The sequence below is a fragment of the Mesoplodon bidens genome (assembly GCF_964165515.1).
Source record: "Mesoplodon bidens genome assembly, chromosome: 7".
In the NCBI taxonomy this organism is placed as follows: Eukaryota; Metazoa; Chordata; class Mammalia; order Artiodactyla; family Ziphiidae; genus Mesoplodon; species Mesoplodon bidens.
Window position 1 is genome coordinate 89,487,826 of NC_138164.1, and position 13,618 is coordinate 89,501,443.

The 13,618-nt window shown below is 34.3% G+C and overlaps 1 protein-coding gene across 2 annotated transcripts in view; it reads left to right on the top strand.

Annotated features, from left to right (window-relative positions):
- ELP4 (elongator acetyltransferase complex subunit 4) overlaps window positions 1-13,618 on the top strand; it is a 233,716-nt gene that overhangs the window by 66,729 nt on the left and 153,369 nt on the right. For both annotated transcript variants that reach the window (XM_081241480.1, XM_081241479.1), the window contains exon 6: window positions 9,419-9,503. In XM_081241480.1, the coding sequence (XP_081097606.1) occupies window positions 9,419-9,503 (85 nt within the window). The remainder of the gene's footprint in view (window positions 1-9,418; window positions 9,504-13,618) is intronic.

Consider the following 13,618-nt stretch of genomic DNA (forward strand, 5'->3'; position numbering starts at 1 on the left):
TCTCAAGTGCCCACCACCCTCCAAAGGAAATCCAGTTATCCTTTGGAGGGTTGTGGGCACTGTAGCTTTTATTAAGATCTAAGGCTGATGGTAGCTGTGGAGACTGCAGCAGTGGCTGTAGTGGAGTGGTTGTGCAGCAGCTTTTTCTGCATGAGAGACCTGGGGTGGTTACTGAGTTTAGCATCTAAGATAAAATAGAGCGAAAAAGCAGATTATAGTAGTAGGACACAGAGTACAATCCTGTTTACATAGAATTTTAAATAGCTTTTCCCAAATTCTTTTCTAACACAAATTCAGTAGATGTTAATTTAGTTTCTTAAATATACTTAGTGATATTTGGTCAAATAAACCCATGAACGACTAAGCTAAATCTTCTTATACTGTGAAACTCAGTATATAGCAGTGTTGAAAAGGCTATGAGAGAAATGCCAAAATTAAACAAATAAATAGTTATAATAACCCAGTTTATATTTGTTTATTGGTGAAATACTCTTTTCAGAATCAAAAACATTTTTATCAGCATACTTCTTAACATCCCACAGTATTTTTTCTCAGTAAGAGAAGGAAGGATTGACATAGAGAGATGTCTGAAAGAATGTTCATCAAACTGTTAACAATGTTCAACTTTGGGTGGTGGATTTTTTTTTCTATTCCTTGTATGTTTTGTATATTTGGTTTTTTAATTTATTTATTTATTTATGGCTGCATTAGGTCTTCATCACTGAGCACAGGGGCTACTCTTTGTTGCAGTGTGTGGGCTTCTCATTGCGGTGGCTTCTCTTGTTGCAGAGCACAGGCTCTAGGCACACCAGCTTCAATAGTTGTGGCAGGCGGGCTCAGTAGTTGTGGCTTGCGGGCTCTAGAGCACAGGCTCAATAGTTGTGGCGCACGGGCTTAGTTGTTCCGCGGCATGTGGGATCTTCCCGGACCAGGGCTCGAACCCATGTTCTCTGCATTGGCAGGTGGATTCTTAACCACTGCGCCACCAGAGAAGTCCTGTTTTGTATATTTGAATTTTTATAATGAACAAACGTCATTTTTATAATGGAGAGAGATTTCAAATAAGTGTGGAAAGTATAATCATTTGAGGATAATATGGTGAAATCTTTATCTTATATCTCACATCAAACTATATTTCCGAAGAGTTAAAGATTTAAATACAATAAATTAAAGTTATAAAAGTAATAGAGGAAAATTAAAGTGACTGTCTTAAACTCTTGGAGAAGGGAAATAACAGTGAGTATATCTAGTGGTTCTCCACTTGAAGGAATCAGAACTCTTTGGAGAAATGTTTGATTCAAAGGAAAGAAAAAGATAAACTTGTAACATCTTTTTATGCTTAGAAATGCTTAAAGAATGATGAGGGTATGTCAAAAGGATACAGAAGCCAGCTCAAAAGAACTCCCACTGGCTAAAGAAGAGGCAATTTGAGCATCAAAATATATAAATATAGTAATGGATTGTAACCCATTTAATAAAACAGGAAGCCACGAATACTTACAGGCACAAATAAATGAATGAATGAGTAAGTTATTAAGGAACAAGATATTTACATAGCCTCAAAGTACCTCCCCACAAAATATTGACTACTGCAAAGGGAAAAATACAATTTTATGGTGGAGAAGCCTGGCAGACATCACCTTAATCAAATTAACATCACCAGTAATGGGGCAAATTGAAATTATGTATCACCTGATAGCATGCAATGAGAAGAACTCAGCAACACTTCTGCGATATTCCTACCAACTACTCATAATTTAAATCTAATCATAAGGAAACCTCAGACAAACCCAAATTGGGAATATTGTACCAAATAGCTGGCCTGTAATCCTCAAAAGTGTCAAGACCATAAAAGTCAAGAAAAATCTAAGGAATTTCCAGATTGAAGGAGACTGAAGAGACAACTTGGGTGCAACATATCATTCTGAATTCAGTCCTTTTGCAATAAAGAATGATACTAGGACAGGTGACAAAACTTGAATGGGGTCTGAAGATTTTATGGTAGGATCAGTTTCCTAATTATATCAATATCCTAAGTCAGGTGGTTAGATTATCATTATGTAGGGGAAAGTTCTTGGACATTCTAGGACTCATACTCTAAATTATTAAGAAGTGATGGGTCATCATGTCAGCAACTTATTCTCTAGTGAAACAGAGAAAAAAGATTTTTCGATATGTGCAACTTTTCTATAAATTTGAGACTTTCAAAATTTTAAAAAATACAAATGTGTGTATATATGTGTATGTGTATGTATATACATATACATATTTAGTAAATTAAGACCATTTTTAAATTAGTAAAAACAAGTTGAGTGCCCTAATGCAAAATGGGCAAAAGATATCAACATGCTGTTCTCAAAAGAAGATATAGAAATAGCTAATAAAGCTAACTAATAATCAAAGAAGTGTAAACGAAAACCAGAGATACCATTTTTCATCTGTCAGATATTTGAAATGATAATGCCTTGTGTTAAAGATAGTGTGAAGAAACACATGTCACTCTTGTTAATTGTACAAGTGTACATCGTTAACAATTCTAGGAAAGTATATCAAAAGTGAGAATGTACATTATCATTTTTGCCATCATACCACTTATAGGAATCAGTAAAATTATTTCTCCTTTGGGAAAAAAATATAACTACTTGAGCAAATATTTTCAATCTGGACAGTCAGCTCTCTTTTCCCTATCCCATTCTTTACTTTGAGAAAAACCCATTGGGAGTTCAATTCCTCCTTAAATAGATGCCCACACATGAACCGTGGCCATATTCCTTTTGCCTTCCACATTACTTAGCTCACTCCTGAGAGTGTTTTAAAAGACTTAATAAGTGAAAACACTAATTCAAAAAGATACATGCACCCCAATCTTCATAGCAGGATTATTTACAGTAGCCAAGGTATGAAAGCAACCTAAGCATCCATTAACAGATGAATGGATAAAGAAGATATGATATACATATACAATGGAATATTAGTCAGTCATTAAAAAAAGAATGAAATTTTGCCATTTGCAGCATCATGTATGGAGCTGGAGAGTATTATGCTTAGTGAAATAAGTCAGAGAAAGACAAATATATGTTATCACTTATGCATGGAATCTAAAAAATAAAACAAATGAATGAATATAACAAAACAGCAAGAGACTCACAGATATAGAGAACAAACTAGTGGTTACTAGTCAGAAGAGGGAAGGGTGGAGGAGCAGGATAGGGATAGGGGATTGATTAAGAAGTACAAACTACTATGTGTAAAATAAATAAGCTATGCGGGAGCCCCTATGCGAGCATTTGACTTTACTGAGACCTCTGTACCATTGCCTATCATCTATCACCTGCCTTGATACACTCTTTCAACTAATTAACCATCTTGATCCATGGTCAGTTTTTTTATCTTCACTTCCACGTCCTTCTCTGGCTTTGTCTCACTTGCTCAGCAAAACTACTATTCTGGTTAAATGAGTGAAAAGACAGAAAGTGGTGGTTGTGGGGAGGGAGTGTGTGAATTGAGATTATACAAGGGTAGCAGTTATTGATGATGACAAGATCTAAGGTATGACCATGGGAATGAGCATTGTAGGTAGAATGGAGACAAGATCATTGGAAGAGAGGAGGTCAAGAAACTGAAAGGCCAGGGTGTTTGAAAGATGAGTAATGACCCAGAGTTGGAGAGATGACAGCAATAATGATGGATAGTAGGAGACAAAATTTAGTGACTTTTTTATATCAATAATTAAAGGAAATTAGAGTAATTGAACTGAATTATTTTTCATGAAAGATCATAACCACTGTCAACAGTGTCCCTGTCAGACAGTGGATTGTTTCATGGATGTATGCAATTCTTCCATCTTCATGATCTTAGTACTTTCCCAGCTGTGTTCCAGAGGTTTGTGCTGGTCATAGTCCTCCTTTGTGCCCCTAATGTTACATCTCTGTATATTCTTCTCTTAGTTGAGTATCCATAGCGAAGAGAATCAAATTCAGCATTGTCAGGCGAAAAGCATCAGAAAAGAAAAATCAATAAATGACATCGTTCAGTGTAATAATAATGGAATTTTTAACTTGAAAATTACTTGTGAATAGACTTCACAGTCTTTGTAGTCACATGCAAATTATATGCTAATATAACTTTAGCTCAGCAAAATGTTTTACAGTTAGTTGAAACATTTGATATTGTGCCTACTGCCTTATAAGTATGTCTCACTCTTTGTCATAGATGAATACCTGAAATATATGTGTAAATAGATTTTTAGTAATACAAATCATATTTTCTCAGTGATTTGCATAATGTCAAAAATCCTGCATCTTTAAATTAATCATAATTGGTAGTGATAACAGTTTCTCTTCCTAACAAGTAGTTAAATCAATACTTAAATGCACCAGAAATTCTTATTTTTAAAAACCCAGTAATGAATCATTTTAATGAGAAAACTCATTCTTAAAAGAAAAGAAAAATCATCCTTGAATCATATAATTTTAAGTTTACAGGTGAGAAAATTTTGAAGCCCAGAACAGAAAAAGTAAAGAATTTGCCTCACATCACACATTTTGCTACAGTTGTTGGAACAGATAGAACCAGAACCGAGATCTTAAGCATACTTTCCACTGTGCTATACTGGTATCTAGTTTGTATACTTGTAAATTTATGCTTTTCAATATTGAATTTTCTTAATAAACCATACACCAAGTTAATACTAATGAGGCCTATTGGTGAAGTTCTCACCAGTGCAACTAAAAGAGAAATACCTCCTTAAGACTATACACCTGAATACTTTGACTTTATTGAATGGAGCCATGTTCAAACCTCATCTGAGTGACATGAGTGTATTTGAACCCACAGGCTTTTCATTGAATATGGATCTCACTGTGGATCTCACTCTAGTTTAACCAAAAGAACTTAACTCAAAGTTTTAGAAAACTTGAATTTTAAGTGCCTCTTCTGTTACTTAATTGTTGTATAGCCATGGCCAAATCACTTGCCCCTGATGGGTCTTAATTTTCTCAACCATAAAATGAAGATAACGGCTATACTTACCTCACAAAATTACCATAATGGTCAAATGTTGTGACAGTGATGCAAAAGATTTTGAGTATTTATTATGTGCCAGACGCTTTGCCAGTTGATATAATTACAATCGGAAACAAATCCAGAGCTTATTTTCTGAGTTAAGTTTTCACTTATCAACTAGTTAATTTCACATATACTAATTTTATTTTTTTAATTTATTTTTTCACAAATGAAATCTTGTCTCTTGTTACCTAAGTTTTTTTGTTGTTGTTATTACATTTATTCTTTGATCACATTGATACTTTTATAAGTATTCCTTTGTTCACTGAGAAACTGCAAGGTAATTATCTGTTATTCATTATCTACTTGATTTCTTTTCTAGGTATACATCTGATTCTTTTTCTTATAGTAATGTTTTTTATCTTTCTTAATGAGACTGAATGACAGAATTACCTTTCACAGGAAAACCAATGCCATTTGTTGATGTAAATTAAAAGTCTCTGATGCAGATATCCATTAGACCTCTTACTGAAAATCAGGGGAGGAGGGATATTGATAGGCATGAAAGTTTCATTTTTTCTGTCAACTTTTTAAAACATCTTAAACTTGGTCATCAGAATATAGGTTTACATTGGGTGATTGAATCCCTTTTATCCATATTTGTATATTAATATAACGGAATTCATTCCTGTCAAACAACATGGTACATGGTAATATAATAGCAGATACATGAATAATAATGCACAATAATAATGCACATGGTCAATTTTATTTTTTTAACTAAAGAGGGTTTTAACTGCTTAATATTTTAAAGGTAAAAATAAAAATTCTAATAATTTTTTATATTCTTTGTACTGTTATAGTTTAAATGATATTTTAGAATTTCAAGATAGATAATTTTACTATGAAAGTTATTGAAAATTATGAAAATCAGGCAAAATAAAATATGTGATTTGAAATGTGCTGCCTTTGAGATATGTTGTAAACACTATGATAACCTAACCTTTGTGAAATGTTTGGAAACATTAATAAGGAAGCCAGAGTCATATTTGTAACTGGGTTTCCTTCTTGACAACTCCTGTTTTATGAGTTACTAGACTACTGAACAAACAAAAAGGCAACATCCTCAAAATTAAAGGTGTTTAACAAAAAAAAAAATTTAGGTGACAAGATATTTATTTTCAGCAAAAAAAAATATTACTATAAATATTGTTGACAAGGAAATTTATCTCATGGAGATTAACAATACTTAGTATTTTAATATTAATACCATATAAACTAGTTCCGTTTTAAAAGTTCTAATCCCATGTATCCAAAAATGAATATTCTCAGTATACATATTGATTTTTTTTCCTATTTATTTTGTCATCCAAGTGTTCATTTTCCTAGAAATCTAACTAGATCGGAAAATTTACTTTATTATAAAGTTCTAATCACTGTTAGTGATTGGGTTGTTTATGTCAATATGAAATAAGGAAAGAGACTAAGACATATTTTGCTTTATGTCTTGTTTTTGTTCTCATATCAAGAGAACAACTGCCCCCAAACCATTGAAGAGAATCTTAGACCTACTATAGTTATCTTAACCGGCTGTGAAAAGATGAAATGGATAAATGGTGGCAACTAAAAAACTAAGAAGTAACTTATGTATGTGGTATTTAGTAGTATGCCTTTAGATAGCAAATTTACTACCAAATACTTAAGGCAGATTTTATTAGTGAACAATTGGGGGGCAGAGGGAAAAATGCTTAAGAAACTTTTTGAACACATGAAATAATAATGGTCTTAGGTAGATTCATTATTGGTAGATTAGGAAACACTGGATATGTTTTTGATCCACCCTCCTTTAACCCATATGACATTCGTCAAATGGTTGGCTGGAATTCATTTCATAATCTGGGACCTTGGAGCAGATTTTAGCCCCTGTGCAAAGCTAACTGACCCAGATAGGGATTGAATCTGCTGTGTTCAAACAGCAACGCTGTGTTCTATAAGTTGAGCTAGCCAGGACAAATACGTGTTAAGATGTGAAATAGTCACATCGTTGTCCTTACAGAATATCATTGTTTATAGACACATTTCCTCACAAAAGTAGAAAAATGTGGTCATGAAATCCATTGTATTTTTATTGAAAATGGAGAAATAAGTATATGAGAAATAACTGTACTGCCAAATCCTTCAGTTGGAGTAATGCTTGTTTTGCACAGAACACCTTTTTTTTTTTTTTTTTTGCCATACGCGGGCCTCTCACTGTTGTTGCCTCTCCGGTTGCGAAGTACAGGCTCCGGACGCGCAGGCTCAGCGGCCATGGCTCACGGGTCCAGCCGCTCCACGGCATGTGGGATCTTCCCGGACCAGGGCACGAACCCACGTCCCCTGCAGCGGCAGGCGGACTCTCAACCACTGCGCCACCAGGGAAGCCCCCGGGAAGCCCCCAGAAAGCCCCCAGAAAGCCCCCAGAAAGCCCCCAGAAAGCCCCCAGAACACCATTCTTTTCTCTTGGTTTTCTTTTTTTGTTGCTGTTAGAGAGGTACTTTTTTTTTTTTTTTTTTTTTTTTGCGGTATGTGGGCCTCTCATTGTTGTGGCCTCTTCCGTTGCGAAGCACAGGCTCCGGACGCGCAGGCTCAGCAGCCATGGCTCACGGGCCCAGCCGCTCCGCGGCATGTGGGATCTTCCCAGACCGGGGCACGAACCCGTGTTCCCTGCATCGGCAGGCGGACTCTCAACCACTGCGCCACCAGGGAAGCCCTAGAGAGGTACTTTTTTGGGCTGGGTGCGACTGTTCTATAAAATGTTTACAGAGATGTGCATATATTTTTTGCTGAACCACTTGCCGTTGATTTGCACACATTAATTTAAGCAGTTTGCTACATTTCCTAACTTACATTCTTTAATGTTACCCGAATGCTTCAAATTATATTTCCTTTTTTCTTTATGGTGGGCACTTCTGCCTATATGATCACTTTACTTAGGATCACAGTAAAGCAAATACTTTTGTATTTTTTTCTTTTTTATAAATTTATTTATTTATTTTTGGCTGCGTTGGGTCTTCATTGCTGCACTTGGGCACTCTCTAGTCGCGGCGAGCAGGGGTTACTCTTCGTTGCCATGTGCAGGCTTCTCATTGTGGTGGCTTCTCTTGTTGCAGAGCCTGGGCTCTAGGCGCGCAGGCTTCAAGAGTTGTGGCAGGGGCTTCCCTGGTGGCGCAGTGGTTGAGAGTCCGCCTGCCGATGCAGGGGACGCGGGTTCATGCCCCGGTCCGGGAAGATCCCACATGCCGCGGAGCGGCTGGGCCCGTAAGCCATGGCCGCTGAGCCTGCGCGTCCGGAGCCCGTGCTCCACAACGGGAGAGGCCACAACAGTGAGAGGCCCGCGTACCGCAAAAAAAAAAGAGTTGTGGCACGAGGGCTCATTTGCGGCTCGCGGGCTCTAGAGTGCAGTCTCAGTAGTTGTGGCGCACAGGCTTAGTTGCTCTGCAACATGTGGGATCTTCCCGGACCAGGGCTCAAACCTGTGTCCCCTGCATTGACAGGCAGATTCTTAACCATTACGCCACCAGGGAAGTCCCGATACTTTTGTATTTTTAAAATCCCCTGCAGCTTTTACAGTATTAGGCACTTCAATTTCGATGAAATTGCAATATTCCAGAATTTCATTATCATGACATTTAATGTTCAGATATAGCACACAGGTTGTCCATTATGAAGAATCTTAAATTCAGTTAATGTTAAAGCAGATTTTCTTCACTCTTACTAAATTTTTGTTATGTTTCATAGCACTTGTAAAATATTTTGAAATAGTAACATTAATGCTAATATTCATGTGGGAAACAGTTTATCTTCTTAAATTCATGCATTTGTCTTATTGTCTTTTTTTTACAGACAGAAGTGGAGCTTATATTCACTTGTCTTCATTTTTCTTAAAAACTTGTTTTTGAAGTAATATTATTATTAACGATTTGTTCTAAGAATATTAAAACTTTGATGGAAGATGAGCTCAGGTGATCAGGACATTGATTCAGGTGTACTTGGCATAGCAGTTCATTAATTATGTGTTAATTATCTATGATTACTTCTGAAAAGCTATAGTGGCTTCATCTTTTAGGTTGCTTCATTAAATCATTAATTTTCTTGGAGGTAACTAAGCCTGACATAATTAAGTCATCTCAGTCTCCACAGATTTTTATCTTCCCATGATGTCAAGATCATTGAGCTAGTTACTATAGGGTGTTGCAACTTATTCCATGGATGTACTGACTTTTTATTTTAGAATGCCTTATACTATTTTGTCTTATATTTAAGTATAGTCTCATAAATGTATATCTTTTAATTATTTATTTAAAGTTTTAGCTTACAGTTTCCATTTCCTGTGTAATAAGCCCATTTATGCATTTGAACCACTTCTTATCAACAGTTCTTTGAACCATGGCTACATAAAGCTGCTGCAGTTTATCCAGAACATCATTTATAAGGAAGGATTTGATGGATCCAATCCCCAGGTATTGAGTACCTTCAAAGCCTTTTTATAATCATGTATGTAATGCTGTTTTTAAACTCTCTAGGGGTAGACCCAGTAGGTCTTACGATAATCAACAGCGAACAAGCTGTTTCTAAGCACAGAGGATGTAAATAAGCAGAGCACGGGCAGCCTTAGTTTGACTGTAAATGTGTATTTAGAATTTTAGCTTAGTTCTCAGTGGATGCACATAAGATGTTCACATACATTGTCCACATTAATTATTTTTAAATATGTATTTGTAGTACCTGGAGTTAATAAATACCAGTTTGAAAATTACTGTTAAATCTGCAAGACTTGTACTTTTCTATTGAAATTTTTTATATTTCTGTCATTTAGGCCTTAGTGTTAAATTATCTTATGAGTAAGAATTAATTATTTCAAGATTTTATTTATTATATTATGCTTTGAGTTGTCTCATTGAATAAAAGATGCATTTTTATTTGCTACATTAAAACATTTTATAAGTTAACTATTTCTCTGTAGCTCTATTTTTAAAAACTTCCTCTGGATTCCTACTATTAAAAATGTTCCGGTTAGTTTAACTTAAACAAAATGAGGGAAATTTTATTTCTAGATATCATGCCTTTCACAATTCTTCCTCAGTGATTTTAATTGCTATTACTGCTAAAAGTTTTGCATTTCATTTATATTATTTTAGCAGAATTATTTCCAGAGCACCATTATTTTTATTGAGGAAGACAAAAAAGCCAAAAGTCTTATTTTCAGCATTATCAACTACATTTCCTCTTAACTTATATTATAGATTTTTAAATATTCTGATAAGCTTTATTGCTATATTTAACACTTTGTCCATGGCAAACTAAATACTTTTAAAATTTGTTTTAATTATTAGTTTAATAGCAGGTTGAAAATACTTATGTGTGTATGGCAAAGCACAGACATGCATTTATAGATGGTTTTTCATGTATGTTACAGTTTTTGTGATGGCCCTTGGTATTTAGTACAGTTTTATTTTGCTCATTGTTGTTCCATTTTTGGTCCTAGCTAAGATTTCTGGGCACCATGTCTTCTCTTTGGTGGCAGTGCCCGTCTGGAGAGGTAATTGGTCCCTGACAGACACCTCTCCCCACTTGCTCTGGTAACTATGGAAACAGGCATGTCATAACAGTTCCTGTGGTACAGTGTGCAGAGCTGCTGCTCTTGTAGAATGATGACACATCTTCTAAGAGCAAGAAATTTTAGAGAATGCAAAACAGCAAAGGCAATAACAAAGAGATACCCTTATACTTACATATATGGATATGTATACACACACACACACACATCTGAAGAACCCTTAAAAAGCTATTATTGGAATAGAATGAAAGGTTTGTTTTCTTACTTGTTTATTTGACTATGAATCAACACTGTTTTTAGTAAACAATATTTTATTTCATGAACATTGATAGACAACAAACTGGTTTGGGTCTCTGAACCAGAGGTTCTATAACTTTTGACCTTCATAAAGATTAAACAGGGTTGAGACAGACATTTTTATAGTGAGTACCAGGAATGCTAAAAACAAATTTTTAATTAAATTAAATATACCAATAAGTTATTATAAATATATATTTCCAATTTTATTAGAACTAAAATATAGTTAATGAATTTCCATATTTTAAATTATGGATTGCATCATTTGCTAAATTACCTAGTCTATAAATCTGCCTCAGAAACTTTAGATTACTTCCAGAAGCCACAGAAATGCATCTATCAGGCACTACTTCAAAAAATATTCCCGAGTCAAAATAATATTCTGACACTGAAATAAATCCTACTTTTTAAAAGGATATTTTCATCTTACTTTCTCTATCACTACATTTTGAAATAAACTAAACTAGTTGGAGGCAACAAATAGAAATAGACTCTAAGGAACAGAATATTATATACTACCATATAATTAATCACAGTAGTAAGTAAAGTATTGTAGCTCATCCGTAAAGATACTTGGAGTGGAAACATTTACAAATCGCTGTCATAATTTTATTTTTAATTTTTGATTTTCAGATATCTAAGAAATAATACAATAAATGAAATTTAAACATTGCTTTTACTTAGGGTACCAGATTAAATATTTTAGATCTTCTCATAGGAATAAATTTATTTATTGTTCAGCTGTCGGCAAACATTTATTTTTTTAATTTTATTACGCCTTACAGTATGCCCCATTATTATATGGTGTAGCAAGGAATTATATGTCCCAAACAACACAGGAAATTTGTAACTCAGCCTTTGTTTTTACAATACTGTCATATTTTTAAAAATATAAATGTATTCCTGGGTTGAAGTATTATGCTCAATTATGTTCTAATGTGCTGTGTACATACTTTACTTAAGTATCTTATCACTCATTCATTCTCTGGCTTAATATTTTCATTCTTTCTATATGTGTATATCAGTGTAACTGTCAAAGTCACTAAATTGTGGTTCTCCTGATTCTGCACCTGACAGCATTTTTGTTAAAAACTTGTGTAAACTTTTTGATACAGCAGTAGTAGGTAATGGTGACTGTGGGTTAAAATACAGCTGACCTTTAGTTTCTGAAATGTTGACAGGGTAAACAATATGAGGCTGCTCTCCTGTTACCATCAGATTTCATTCTAATATCTAGATTTGGGGCGGGGGGGGGGAATTTTCTCTCTTTTTTTTCCAGGTTGCTCTTTCTGTTAGGAATCTAACTTAAGCTACAGTTCATAAGATAACAAATTTAAGGATGAGAAAAATGAACCTTAATCTTGCCATTTTGTTTAAATTCTGAGTTTCTAAGTAATACATAAAAATGGATAACCTACCATATTTCACAGATATAGGAACTCATTGGAAATTTATTTATACTTCTAACATATACCATGGCACATAATATTACTTCATTTTATTCAAGTAATGCAGAAATAAAAAGAAAATAATTTTTATGGACTGTTGAGGATCACTACATATGGTATCTTAGGTGGTTGTCATCATAACCTCAAGGCAACCAGAAAAGAAAATTGGACCAACTGCCTTGATATTGTCTTTGTGCTTTAGGTCCTAGAAGTCAGAAAGTTTTTATCAAATGTGCTTAGACTAAATTCCTCTTTTTAAAATCTCATTCTCACATTTTTATCCAGGCCATTGTGTCACTTTATATATTTGAAGAATTATATGGTCTCATACAGCAATGTTCTATTCTATCCTTTTTATTTTAGAGATGAGAAAACTAAGGCCTAAGTAATTACTTGTCTTACCCAAAATCATACATCTACTTAGCTGCACAATGCAGACTTTAAGTCTGTATCTTACGCATCTTACTATTGTCCCCGTAGTCTTTCCTGTTCTAACATTTCAACATTTTATTCATTTTCCCTACTTTGTTTTGTCAACAAATTCTCCTTGAAAAAGAATACAAAAAATCACTTGTGTGTCTAATATCAGGGAGATATTATATATTGTGTGTATGTATATATATATTGTATTGAGCAATAATTAGTTGGCTAATAAATTTTATTAGTGGTATTTTATAGCAACAGCAAGTGATATATATATTTTAGGATCTTGTTTCATCAGAAATCACATCTAAAGTGGCATGTTCCAAATCTTTGCTTTGGGAGAATAGTCTTATTTTCCCTGTTAGAATTGTAATAATGATTTTCCAGTTATTTCCATGTGCCAGGTTTTGCTAAGACCTCCTTCCTTTGCCTGGAAATTTTGCTGAATTACTAAGGAAAGCATTTGCAAAACATTTGTTCAGTTAGAATAACCCAAACAGTAGAATTTCTTATAAACACATCTGCTGGCAAACATTTATTGACAATCATTTTAGGTTTTATTTAATGGTTTTTCAATACTCTTTTCCCAAGAAATATCATTCACTATTATTATGACCTTAATGTCAATGGGATCAAGTTCTAAACATTCACCTGTTAAGTTTTATTAAAAGTGTCAAATTATTATCATAAAAATAGCTTCAAGAAGAAAAAATAGAGGCAAGTGTAAAATGCTAAACCCCATAAAATACATTTTTAAACTTCTTTCAAACAAAATAGTAGGCGGTGGACATGATAGAATTTATCTGAGAAATATTGAGCACTCTGTAATTTATTGAAAGACTTACAGAGT